The 13,969-nt window shown below is 45.3% G+C and overlaps 1 protein-coding gene across 1 annotated transcript in view; it reads right to left on the minus strand.

The window, feature by feature from the left end:
* Positions 1–13,969, minus strand: part of LOC132393961 (solute carrier organic anion transporter family member 3A1-like) — a 293,808-nt gene that overhangs the window by 266,564 nt on the left and 13,275 nt on the right. Inside the window, exon 2 of the mRNA XM_059969457.1 lies at positions 5,058–5,523. Within this exon, the coding sequence (XP_059825440.1) occupies positions 5,058–5,523 (466 nt within the window). The remainder of the gene's footprint in view (positions 1–5,057; positions 5,524–13,969) is intronic.

Raw genomic sequence — 13,969 nt, forward strand, 5'->3', positions numbered from 1 at the left:
TCTGTTTCTCTGTGATCCTTGCTACTGTGATCCTTGCTTCTCTGTGATCCTTGCTACTGTGATCCTTCCTTCTACTGTGATCCTTGCTTCTCTGTTTCTCTGTGATCCTTGCTACTGTGATCCTTGCTTCTCTGTGATCCTTGCTACTGTGATCCTTGCTTCTCTGTGATCGTTGCTACTGTGATCCTTGCTTCTACTGTGATCCTTGATTCTCTGTGATCCTTCCTTCTACTGTGATCTTTGTTTCTCTGTGATTCTTGCTACTGTGATCCATGCTTCTACTGTGATCCCTGCTTCTACTGTGATCCTTGCTTATACTGTGATCCCTGCTTCTACTGTGATCCATGCTACTGTGATCCTTGATTCTCTGTGATCCTTCCTTCTACTGTGATCTTTGCTTCTACTGTGATCCTTGCTCCAACTGTGATCCTTGCTTCTCTGTGATCCTTGCTTCTACTGTGATCCTTGCTTCTCTGTGATCCTTGCTTCTCTCCTTTTCAATTTCCTGTTTTTCTTTTTCTCACCTTCCTTTTTCTTCTAGTTTCTTGTGAGTATCTCTGAATTTGTTAAGTTTATCCTCTTCCATAGCACTTATGTCATCATCCTCTTTTTTCTTTCCAGGATGTGCATCTTCATCTGGGAAGGTGTATTTAGTTCACTGGGGTAATCTCTTATGAATCCATCTATTGATCCCTTTATGATCTGATTTCTCCTCTTGGTTTCCGCATACACAACATCATCTGATGAATCCTCGGTTTCTGTACCTTCATTGACTCCTCCCTTCCAGCTAAAAGCCAAGCAGCACTTCACAAGTAAATACCTGATTAAAATATCAGAAGCATTCTCATATATTTTGCCTACAAAAACCGTTGTAGTCCGACCAGTGCTTTCGTCACTTTCACAATTCCTCTCAGCAGCCTGGTCCTTCAATGGTCCAACATCCTTTCTATCCAGAGCCTTAGAGGTTAACACCAACACCTACTTGCTCTATGTTAGACCTGAGTTCATGGTGTGGAGCATGGAGACTTTTTGTGGCATCATCCAGTACCTTTCTCGATTTGCTTTCAGTCGACTCTATTACAGGATATGTGGCATGTAAATGGCGGATGGATCTCCAACAAAGTTGTAGTTGACTCAGCCAATCACGTTCCTCAATGCTGCCCCTTCCGCTTTTACCACATACAAGCTCAATGGGGCTTGTTGTTTGCTGTATTTCACTGCTAAGAACGTCCTTCCCACAGGAGGTGTCTTTTCTCCAGTATAAGGTCTCAGTTGGATATCTGCAGGCTTCAGTTAGGTATCTTTGAAATGCCATTCAAACTCATTTTGTGGAATGACTGAAACAGCTGAGCCAGTGCCCAATTCCATTTTAATTAATTTGCCGTTCACTTCTGGTGTAAGCCATTTTGCCTTTTTATTGTTGGGTTTCACTTTGTAAACTTCAAGGCCACCCAGCCTTACATCCTTCTCATCAGATTTTGTACCAACAGCAAGCAGGTCAGTGCTTCTTCTGAAACTGCAATGTGATTTTTCATCCTTTTCTCTTCCCTGAGCAGTCCATTTCTTTTCGTCTGTCTGACATGCTATATGTGTCCTACTTTGCTGCATTTTCTGCAAGTTTCACTTTTAAACCTGCATTGGTCTGATTTATGTGAGCCCCTGCCACAACGGTAACACAATTTGTTCGACCAGGCCATTTTTCCTCTTAGGACATTGGAATTTTGTTCACGGTCACTGTCATCCCTAACTGCAGCTCAACTGCACCTCTGTCTACCCTTTCCATTCATACAGCAATTTCCAAGGGCTCTTTTAAATTTAAAGTTGTGCCTCAGTTAAGAGTTGTATCTGAATGTTTTCCTGTAAAATTCCACAAACTAAACAATCTCTCAGCCCATCTGACAATACTCGGACAGCTTTTACAATTCAGCCTTCCATGCTGAAATTGACTCGCCTTCCTTTTGAATCTGCTAAAGTGCAATCAACAATGTCTTCAATTCTAAATGTTCCTGCATTACTTTCACAATATCAGCAAAGTTCATTTCGGCTGGTTTCGTTAGAGCAGTTAAACTTCAAAACGTACTATATGCCTTAAACCCGATATACTCAGGAAAACGGATACTCATTTCTCATTGGTTATTTCATTTGCTTTAAAATGCTGCTCAATCTATGTGTACAATATCCAGTTATCTTTGTGAAATCAACTTTGTCATTGTGGCCGGCCATTTCTGCTCTTTTTAATGATTATTCCCTGATTCACCTTGTATTCACTGATTGTGAACCCATGAATTCTCCCATTGTGAAACATTTTTAATTTGTTCATCTTTCCCTTTCACAAAGGAAATGTGCTGCGCTATTTTTTAACTCGAACGTCATACAGCACTTCAACAGATAGGTAGTTATTTCAGATTCGCTGTAAAAGTACATTGTCTCTACTGTTATAATTAAAAGGAAAACAAGGAAGCCGAGGGATGCGAGCCTTAGTTCACTTTTGTTAAACGAGGAACACACTTATGACATAGTAGAATGACGATGTATGTCATTTACATACTTTCACAAATAACCCACAATGCACTTTGCAAAAAATGAAGAATGCTTAAGCAAACAATATGTTTAAGTATTATAGAAATACTAAATACACAACCAGGGTAGTGGATGGTGACGTATACGTAATTTGTTAATAAATTTACTTTGAACTTTGAATTCAATCATTCAGAATGCTTGTTTCCAACTTGACTTGCGCTTCCTGCATTTCTGAACAAACTTCCTATGCTATGGGTAACAGACTAGTGCAATTGTACATTTATTCTATGGTGTTCCACTGTTGTAATTCATAATAATATGCCTATTTATGTCTGGAAGGTATTTTGAAGTACTACTGGATGATGGAATTCTCCACCAACTTTGAAATTCCCTGCCACAGAGAACAATGAGATCTTTATATGTCAGTACTTGAGTTGTGTACACAAGATATATTTTCTTTCTCTTTTACAGATAAACAATTATTATTGCAGATGTGTTGGTACTGCCCAACATATTGACTTTGTTACAAACTTATCCTTGAAAATCGAAACCAAAAACATTTGTGTAAACTACAGAAAATGTCATGATCCACAATCACCCACTCTGCTTAAAATAAAACAAACTTCCAATGAGGTTATATACACTAAGAGATCACTTAGCATGAATCAACTAATCAAGCAATGAAAAAGTTTCTAGCAACTAATCTGTCAAACTCTTTATCTCATAAATTTGTGTGTTATCCATCTGTGACTCTACATTACTACATTTTTTTAAAAAGAGTTTTCAGGCATTGCATCTTCTTGAACTATATTAGCCATTCTTGAGAATTATTTGATATTTGAACAGTATAGCAATAAACTGTCTTAAAATGAAATTGCCCTTAATTGCTCAACTCTGGTGAGCACAATGTGTACTATAAAAAGTAACACGTACAATGTGGAGCTACTGACAGGTCTCCATTTATGCATCCCGAGGAAGGTCAGTGCTATTAATGGATACAAATATTATAAGATCCTACAGCCAACATATCTGGTGAGTTTTCCACAGTCAGTTCCCATTCATAAATCTTAAACTTATATCAATACACTTTGAAGGTCAATTAACATGGATGAAGGAAGTTAGTAATTACAGAGATGACTGAACCCTAACAAGGGAGCATGACTAGATATACAAGAAGACGTTAAGAACAGTTAACTTGCTTGTTGTATGGCTGGGAGATTCATATCCAACTTCAGCATGACAGGTTTTGAAATAATCAATAGACCCAATGTAGCATGTTTGGTTTGGCAATACTTTTGAGATCACTGCTCTCTAGCATAAAACCAAGACAGTAATTTTACAGGAACTCCAGCAACTGATACATAACTCTTGTCTGTAGTTTTGACATTTACTGCAGGTTCCTTCAACAGTAACTCAGGAAATTCCAAATACCGACAGCACAGGGACTGCAACAATTCAAGGAGAAGATCTATTGCATCTCCTTCCAAAACCAGGGACAGTCAATTAATCTGGCTTTCCCAGTAATATACACAGCACAAGAATATTATGTTAGGAGGTAATTTTTGCTGGTTAACAGTAGTAACTGTAAAAGCAAAATAAAATGACACTGCTTATCCTCAATATAAAAGGTATTTTATTGCATAATATTTGTCACGATTGTACAATCTGAAAATGTTGCTGACACCTAACAGGAAAATATATAGACAAGAATAAGAGAGCAAAATGAATTAATTCCCAGCAGTATACCAACACCATTTTTCATTTAATAGTGACAGATAGTAGGACAATGGTGGCTAAAGGTTCATATGAACATTATGTTAGGTAACGATAATTTGTCAGTGATTACCTGGCTGAGAAAATGGGAAAAGCACTGATCTAATTAATAAAAGACATTTTCTTTATGAAATTCTAACATGTTTTTCTTCAATTATCGTAACTTTCAATAGGGATCTCTGTAGATGACTAGCAAAAATGTTTAAAGACAATCTGGTTACCACAGAGTAGAATGAATTTTAGCAAGAAATCATTATATTGGAAGGAAAACATCTTAACAAATTGCCATTTCCTCAAGAGGAATTTTAATGCAAGTGGACAATTATGGCAGAGTGAAGTTCCTAAAATGTCAACAATTCACCCAAATCACCTCATACAGAGAAATATATGCTATAAATGCTTACAGTAGCCTCCTTTGAGCCCTCAAGGACACCTCTGAGTTATTATATTGATTGAATTTCTACAGGATCACAAGATTATTTTCTCTTTAATGACACTAACAGATTAACTGTGGGGTCTGAAAGTGAAATAAGCTTTAAATAGATTCACTCTGGAAGTTAACACTAGGCAGTCCATAGTACAGAGACTATATAGATCAGTGCACCTCATTTAAACCACAATCACCAAATTGAACAGATGGCTGATTAATAATCGAATGAAGAATTTTCCACTATCTCAATTCATCCAATAAACACCTGGAAATACAGAATTGTTAACTGAGCTATCACTTTTGAAAGTGTGGCTGAGAATAAAGAAGTACTCACCAATATAAAGTGACGAATCCCTCTTCCGTACATGGTCATCGATATAGGAGACTCCAAGCGGTTGAATGGGAGTTGCTCCCGCCCCAATGATAACCTGTGCCACAATAACCAGGACATACATCATGTTTGTCGTTTCTGTTTCTGCACACGTTTTTAGATTCTTCTCCATTTCAATCTGCTCTTCCTCCGAGGAAAGGTTTGCCAGACAGGTGTTCTTCACCACTGATCTGTCCACCTGCTTGTATTGATACTGATGGCTTAGGAACTCGGGTAATGCACAGAATAAAGACCCTATGGCCATTATGATTCCGCCACAGCCTATCAGTCGAGGCCGATGACCCTTGCCACCGAAGTAGCTCACCAACAATATTATCATGAGGTTTCCGATCTCAAAGCTACTCGCAATCACTCCCAGTTCAGTGCTGTGCAGGTCAAATCGCCTCTCAAGCGTTGTTAGAATACTGACCTGTGAGACACATGAGAAAAGCACTGTCAGTATTTTAAAAAGCAACAACCTGATTTAACGCTCCCGTGCACCAAGGCTTACATCCATTTTACTAAACCCTTTTGTGGTCGTAAACTGTCATCTTCATCAATAATTATGTGTGACAGAACAAAAGAGTATTGTTTATAGTTACCATATAGTCATGATACTCTGCTAGTAATTCGCAGACACTGAGCTCAAATCCCATTAGAGTGCTGGAAATTAATCACGAGAGAACTGCTATATTAATTTGCCTGTGCTTCAAGGTGCTTTGAAGTGAAATGTGAGAATCAGAATCAGGTTTAATATCACTGGCACATGCCGCAAAATTTGTTGTCTTTGAGACACTGGTACAATACAATACATACTAATAGGGAGAGAAAAAACTGTGAATTACAGTAAGTACATACTGTATGTATTAAATAGTTAAATTTAAGAAGTAATGCACAAAATAAAAGTTTTAAAAAAGTAGTGAGGTACTGTTCACGAGTACAATGTCCATTCAGAAATCTGATTTCAGAGGGGAAGAAGCTGTTCCTAGATCATTGAGTATGTGGCTTCAGGCTCCTGTACCTCCTCCCTGATGGTAGCAATGAGAAGAGGGCACGTCCTGGGTGAAAGGGGTCCTCAATGATGGATGCCGCCTTTTTGAGGCACCACTCCTTTTCAGATGTCTTGGACACAATGGAGTAGGACAAATACGGCATTTGTCCTACTGCTAAAAAAATTAAATCTTACATGTGTTCTTTCCTGTTCTTGCAAATAAAATGTGCAAAATTTTGAACTTCATTTACACCTAGGGCAAATCATTGTCTCAATAATACTACCTACCAATAAATGTAAAGGCTAAACCATCTTGACAGAACAGAAATCCAATTAACAATTTATATCAATAATGCTATCGAGCAATAAATGAAAAGAATAAACCATCTTGACAGAACAGGAACTCAATTAACAACTTATATATCTTTTCTGTCAACGTGGAAGAATCAACAAAAATAATTGGGCAAAGATGTGAACTTGTTAGATTTCAAACCACAGATAAACCACTAACTTCATGATTTTGTAACTAAGTCAAAATGTGAGGGTACCTAGGCTCAAATCCACGATAAGGACTTGCTGACACCAGACATTAAACCTGAACTCAGTAAGTGGAAAGAGATAAGGTTGACAAACAGGCTGTACTTCCAAAGTACGGTCAGGAACATCACTTCAAAATACTTTTCACAGTCACAGGAGAAACAATCAAACCCAAATCAAGACAAGATCTATCCGGAAGTGAGCTTTTGCAAGATGTGTGAAGAAGAAGGATTTCCCCTCCCAAGTGATTCTGGTGTCAACTCTGCCCCTGCAACAGCCAGCTGCCTGATGCAAGTCAAACTGACTGACCATTTTATGCTGTAAAAATAATGTATTATAATCGTGTCTCATTCATAAGTTTGTCAATTTCACCAATAGTCATGCTGTCAGCCAACTGAGCTCAAAAAACTGAAACTAAAAGGCTATTGTCAATAATTCTCAATATTTATTGTTTATGTAGAGATACAACACATAACTGGCCCTTCTGGCCAAATTACTCTTCCATGGCCAACGAACTACTAAACCATATGACTTCAGAATGGGGGAGGAAACCAGAGCAGCACACAAAGAAAACCCACGTGGTCACGGGGAGAACGTACAGACTGCTGTGGAATTGAACCCAGGTCATCAGACGCTGTAGTAATGTTACGGCTAATTGCTTTCCTACCGTACTGCCCCCATGTTCAATTCAGGATGAGGCGTTTAGATGCTCAAAACTTTTTTATTTCATATATATAGGAATTTTTTTTAGAAGGTCAGGAAGAACTCAGCAGGTCAGGCAGCATCTATGGAGAAGAATGAACAATCGATATTTTGAGCTAAACACAAGAAATCTACAGATGCTGGAATTCCAAAGCAATGCACGCAAGCTGCTGGAGGAACTCAGCAGGCCAGGCAGCATCCGTGGAAAAGGGTGAACAGTTGATGAGACCATTTATCAGGAATGGAAACAAAGGGGTGTGGGGGGGAAAAAGAATGTCCTCCTGAAGGATCTCGGTCTAAAACGTCAACTACTCACTCCTTTTCATAGGTGCTGCCTGGCCTGCTGTGTTCCTCCAGCATTTTGTGTGTGTTGCCTTTGATGGCTTGACAGGACTCAAAAGGAAAGTGACGGAAGCCAGAATAAAAAGGTGGGGGGAGGGGGGAAAGGAACACAAGCTGGCATGTGGTAAGTGAAACCAGGTGAGGCGGAGGTAGGTGAGTAGTGGGAGGGGGAGATGAAAGGACATGATGTGAGAAGCTAGGAGCATTTATTTAGTATGTTAGTTCAGTCGTTTACAGTTGCTAAGAGTTACAGCTTCAGCACTTGCATAAAAATTACTAATATTTGACATGAAAGGTTTTCTGTGAAAGTGTGTTTTATTGCCAATTTAAGAGTGGTGTGATATAAATATGGTGAGGTTGGGGCTTATATTACCCCCTAATAAACAGATGCACTATCCTGAGACAAAGACCCATAAACCACTTGAAACAGACGAAAGTGCATTGAAATTACAGTTCCCTCAAGCAACATGAATCCTACAAAACAGGTTAAAAGCAACCACATCAAAAAAAGAGGCAAACTACCCAACATTATCATTGTCTTATCAATACACTGATGATTCTTGAGAATGTACTGGCTGCAACTCCTTGTAGTCAGACAACTCAAAAGGAGACTTCGGTTTCTGGAGGCAAAGGGGTTATCAGTAACCAGAGGGTGTGGGCAGGAATTAAATGTAACCCGCTTTTCGGAGGTACACTGAACAGAACTGTATTCTGGCATCTGCAGATAGGTGCATATGTTGTGCTCAGTAACGACAGGGAAATGGGGCTTGCCAGTACAATCATTAATGGCCTGTTGGAACCCAGGAACCTACATTAAGCTTTTTTTTTGATTTACTATAGTTTTTAAGTAAACTCAATGAAGAGATCATTCAAGTTTAACTAAAATTCCAGATCAGTAAGCAGTCCAAGCACCCTATTGTAGCGGTGTGCTACACGCAGCGCTAAAATTACGACACGGAGTCGGTAACTGCAGTTGAAGGAAATAACTTTATTCGAAATCCTCAGCCTCACTTTTAAGCCTCCCTCAACCTGCCCCACCCCCCCCCCCCCCCCCCGTGGCGCAGAGGCTCCAAAGCTCTGTGCTCGCAAATCCCCGTAGGCTATCTAATTGTGAGCCGCCGGTTCGGATGTGCCAGGAAATGGGTCGCCACATAACCCCCCCCCCCCAGAACCGGCGATACATCCCCCAATGTCCACAGTCTGGGCCGGAACCTGCTTGGGAGGTCGGCCTCTGCGCCGAGGTGTCAGAAACTCGGCCGGTTGTGCCAGGTCCACATGGGCCGGTTTAAGGCGGTCCACCGTGAAAACCTCCTCTTTCCCCCCAACGTCCAGCACAAACGTGGACCCATTGTTCCGGAGCACCATAAACGGCCCCTCGTATGGCCGCTGCAGTGGTGGCCGATGCCCGCCCCTTCGTACAAACACAAACTTACAGTTCTGCAGGTCTTTGGGTACGCAGGTTGGGTTCCGCCCGTGCTGTGAAGTGGGTACGGGGGCCAGGTTACCGAGCTTCTCGCGTAGTCTGCCCAGGACTGCTGCGGGATCTTCCTCTTGCCCCCGTGGGGCTGGTAGGAACTCCCCGGGGATGACCAGGGGCGCGCCGTATACCAACTCAGCCGACGAGGTGTGCAGGTCGTCCTTGGGTGCTGTGCGGGTGCCGAGTAGGACCCAGGGAAGCTCGTCCGCCCAGTTGGCTCCTTGCAGGCGGGCCATGAGGGCCGACTTCAGGTGACAGTGGAAACGCTCCACTAGCCCGTTCGACTGTGGGTGGTAGGCAGTTGTGTGGTGCAGCTGAGTCCCCAAAAGGCTGGCCATAGCTGACCACAGGCTGGAGGTGAACTGGGCGCCTCTGTCGGAGGTAATGTGGGCCGGTACACCAAAGCGAGATATCCAGGTGGTGATCAGGGCTCGGGCGCAAGATTCGGAGGTGGTGTCGGTGAGTGGGACCGCCTCTGGCCATCTTGTGAACCGGTCCACGATAGTCAGCAGGTGCCGCGCTGGCAGGGGGCCCATGATATCCACATGAATGTGGTCGAAACGCCGGTGGGCGGGATGGAACTGCTGCGGTGGGGCTTTGGTGTGCCGCTGCACCTTGGCCGTCTGGCAGTGCATGCACGTTTTGGCCCATTCACTGACCTGTTTGCAGAGTCCGTGCCAAACGAACCTGCTGGAAACCATCCGGACAGTTGTCCGGATGGAGGGATGCGCCAAGTTATGAATGGCGTCGAAAACACGGCGCCGCCAGGCTGTCGGGACGACGGGATGGGGCTGGCCGGTGGCAATGTCACAGAGTAGGGTCTTCTCACCCGGGCCTACGGGGAGGTCCTGGAGCTGCAAACCGGAGACTGCGGTTCTGTAACTCCGAATCTCCTCATCCGCCTGCTGTGCCTCTGCCAGTGCCTCAAAGTCTACCCCTTGGGAAAGGGCCTGAACGATAGGGCGAGAGAGCGCATCTACCACGACATTGTCCTTACTCGAGACGTGCCGGACATCCGTCGTGTATTCAGAGATGTAGGTCAGGTGGCGTTGCTGGCGGGATGACCAGGGGTCGGACGCTTTCGTAAACGCAAAGGTAAGCGGTTTGTGGTCCGTGAACGCGGTGAAGGGCCGACCTTCTAGGAAGTACCTGAAATGCCGGATTGCCAGGTAGAGCGCCAACAGTTCCCGGTCGAAAGCACTGTACTTGAGCTCAGGTGGCCGCAGGTGTTTGCTGAAAAACGCCAGGGGTTGCCAGCAACCTGCGATGAGTTGCTCCAGCACCCCACCGACTGCCGTGTTAGATGCGTCCACTGTGAGGGCGGTAGGGGCGTCCATTCTGGGATGTACTAGCATTGCGGCATTCGCCAAAGCTTCCTTCGTTTGAACGAAAGCGGCAGCGGACTCCTCGTCCCAGGTAATGTCCTTGCTCGGACCCGACATCAGGGCGAACAGGGGGCGCATGATCCGGGCAGCTGAAGGGAGGAAGCGGTGGTAGAAATTGACCATACCTACGAATTCCTGAAGGCCTTTGATCGTGGTGGGTCGGGGGAAGTGGCGGACCGCATCTACCTTAGCGGGCAGAGGGGTTGCCCCGTCTTTAGTAATCCTGTGGCCCAGGAAGTCAATGGTATCGAGTCCGAACTGGCATTTGGCGGGGTTGATTATAAGACCGTACTCACTCAGTCGGGCGCAGAGTTGACGGAGGTGGGACAGATGCTCCTGACGACTGCTGCTGGCTATGAGGATGTCGTCCAAATAGATGAACGCGAAGTCCAGGTCCCGTCCCACCGCGTCCATTAACCGCTGGAACGTCTGTGCGGCATTCTTCTGGCCGAACAGCATGCGGAGGAACTCGAAAAGGCCAAACGGGGTGATGAGAGCCGTTTTGGGGATGTCGTCAGGATGCATCGGGATTTGATGGTACCCTCGGACGAGGTCTACCTTGGAGAAGATCCGTGCACCGTGCAGGTTTGCTGCAAAGTCCTGAATGTGCGGCACAGGGTAGCGGTCCGGTGTGGTAGCCTCGTTCAGCCTGCAGTAGTCGCCGCACGGTCTCCAGCCTCCCGTCGCTTTGGGCACCATGTGCAGGGGGGAGGCCCATGGGCTGTCGGACCGCCGGATGATCCCCAATTCCTTCATCCTCTGGAACTCCTCCTTCGCCAGTCGGAGCTTGTCCAGGGGAAGCCGCCGAGCGCGGCCGTGGAGGGGTGGTCCCTGGGTCGGGATGTGGTGCTGTACTCCGTGTCGGGGCATGGCCGCTGTGAACTGCGGTGCCAGAACCGATAGGAAATCCGCCAGGACCCTGGTGAAGTCGTTGTCGGACAGCGTGATGGAGCCAAGGTGAGGGGCTGGCAACTGGGCTGCACCCAGGAAGAACGTCTGAAAGGTCTCGGCGTGTACCAGTCTCTTCCTGGGCAGGTCGACCAGTAGGCTGTGAGCCCGCAAAAAATCCGCACCCAGAAGCGGTTGGGCTACGGCGGCCAGTGTAAAGTCCCATGTGAACTGGCTGGAGCCGAACTGTAGCTGCACCTGACGGGTGCCATAGGTCCTTACTGTGCTGCCGTTCACGGCCCTCAGGGGGGGACCCGGTGCCCTGCTGCAGGTGTCATAACTCGTCGGAGGTAAAACGCTGATCTCGGCACCAGTATTGACCAAAAACCGGCGTCCCGACCTTCTATCCCACACATACAGGAGGCTATCCCGATGGCCAGCCACCGTAGCCATCAGCGGTGGCTGGCCCTGGCATTTCCAGGGAACTTGCAGGGCGGGCGACAACGGCGGGCTTCTGCGCCCCACTGCTGGTGGTAGAAGCACCAGTGTTCCTTGGGCCGGGGGTTGGCGGGCTCTGCGGCCGGGCCTGGACGGGTTTGCTGCTGGGAGCGTGGCTGGGAGATCTGTGCGATGGACGCCCCGCTCACCTTTTTGGCGTTCCACAGCAAGTCTGCCCGGGCTGCCACCTTCCGGGGGTCACTGAAATCCGCGTCGGACAGCAGCAGGCGTATGTCCTCCGGCAGCTGCTCCAGGAATGCCTGCTCAAACATGAGGCAGGGTGTGTGTCCATCGGCTAGAGACAACATCTCATTCATTAAAGCCGATGGAGGTCTGTCGCCCAAGCCATCCAGGTGCAGTAAACGGGCAGCCCGCTCGCGCCATGAGAGTCCGAAAGTCCTGAGGAGCAGGGCTTTGAATTCCGTGTACTTGCCGTCTGCCGGGGGCGACTGTACGAACTCCGCGACCTGGGCCGCTGTGTCCTGGTCGAGGGAGCTCACCACGTAGTAGTAGCGGGTGTCTTCTGAGGTGATCTGGCGAACGTGGAATTGGGCTTCGGCTTGCTGGAACCATAAGTTCGGTCGCTGTGTCCAGAAACCCGGCAGTTTCAACCAAACCGCATGAACAGAGGCGGCGTTGGTCATTTCTGGTCCAAAAATCGTTTAGACCGTCGGGGTCACCAATTGTAGCGGTGTGCTACACGCAGCGCTAAAATTACGACACGGAGTCGGTAACTGCAGTCGAAGGAAAAAACTTTATTCGAAATCCTCAGCCTCACTTTTAAGCCTCCCTCAACCTGCCCCCCCCCCCCCCCCCGTGGCGCAGAGGCTCCAAAGCTCTGTGCTCGCAAACCCCCGTAGGCTATCTTATTGTGAGCCGGTTCGCATGTGCCAGGAAATGGGTCGCCACATTATTACAAATGAATTGTCATAAAGGAAGACATCTTGAGTTATTACCCTGAAAGTTTCACATAAACAATTGTGAGGTACTGATTAAAAAGTTACATCCTTCCTTTGAAGGCAGCCTGTTACACTGCCAAAAGGAAATTAGTTAGCTCACTTACAATAGAGGAACTAATGAAAATATAATAATGTTAGAATTCGGAGCAGCATTTGTAACCTGCATAAATATAAAAGAATCCTTAAGAAAATCAATAACAATAAAGTTCACAATTAATATTTGTGATGTTAATATTGACAAAGAAGATAGAGAGTTATTCATCAATCTCAGAAGAGCAATCTGGGAATGTTTTGGACACCTCCAGCTCAATTCTCTCTTCCCTCCAATGTTTTAACCCTCAGTGATAGGGACCTCATTCTTGTTTTTGATCACAATGCAATTCCAATCCCAGAGAAGGCTCACCCTCTATCAAAAGCCTGGTTGACTTTCTTTCACTTATTGCATTACAATGAATTATTGGTATTCAGGGAGGAAATCAGCCCAAGTTTAAGATTTTCAATAATGTCAAAAAACAAAACACAGATCAGGAACGTGGTACAGCTTCAGCCATGGTGCAATTGGCAAGAAGTGATTCCCGAATTAGAGGGCATGAGAGGTTGGACAAACTGGGTTTTGTCCGGAACGCCGTTGGCTGAAGTGAGATCTAATTATGGGAGAAACAGACAGTACCTTTATCCCAGGGTTCAAATGTCTAATACCAGAGGGCACACATTTAAGGTGAGGGGGAAAATTTTGAGATGTGTGGGGCAAGTTTTTTGTACAAGTGATGTTGGATCCCTAGAATGCACTGCCTGGGGTGGTGATAGAGGTAGATACATGAGGGTCTTTTAGGAAACGTGTAGATAGGCACATGAATTTGAGGAAAAAGGAAGGAGATGGCCATTGTGCAGGTAGACAAATTAGTTTAGTTAGCCATTTGATTACTAATTTACTTGGTTTGGCACAACATTGTGGGCTGAATGGCCAGACTCGGTGCTGTACTGGTTTATGTTCTTTGCTGTCGATATGCAACAGGATGGTTAGGACATCAGCTGAGGTTAGAGAAAAAGGTAGAATATTAGATGTTCCAAAGAAAGTGGTCACTAACTGTCACAAG

The sequence above is a fragment of the Hypanus sabinus genome, chromosome 5 (genome assembly GCF_030144855.1).
Source record: "Hypanus sabinus isolate sHypSab1 chromosome 5, sHypSab1.hap1, whole genome shotgun sequence".
Classification (NCBI taxonomy): domain Eukaryota; kingdom Metazoa; phylum Chordata; class Chondrichthyes; order Myliobatiformes; family Dasyatidae; genus Hypanus; species Hypanus sabinus.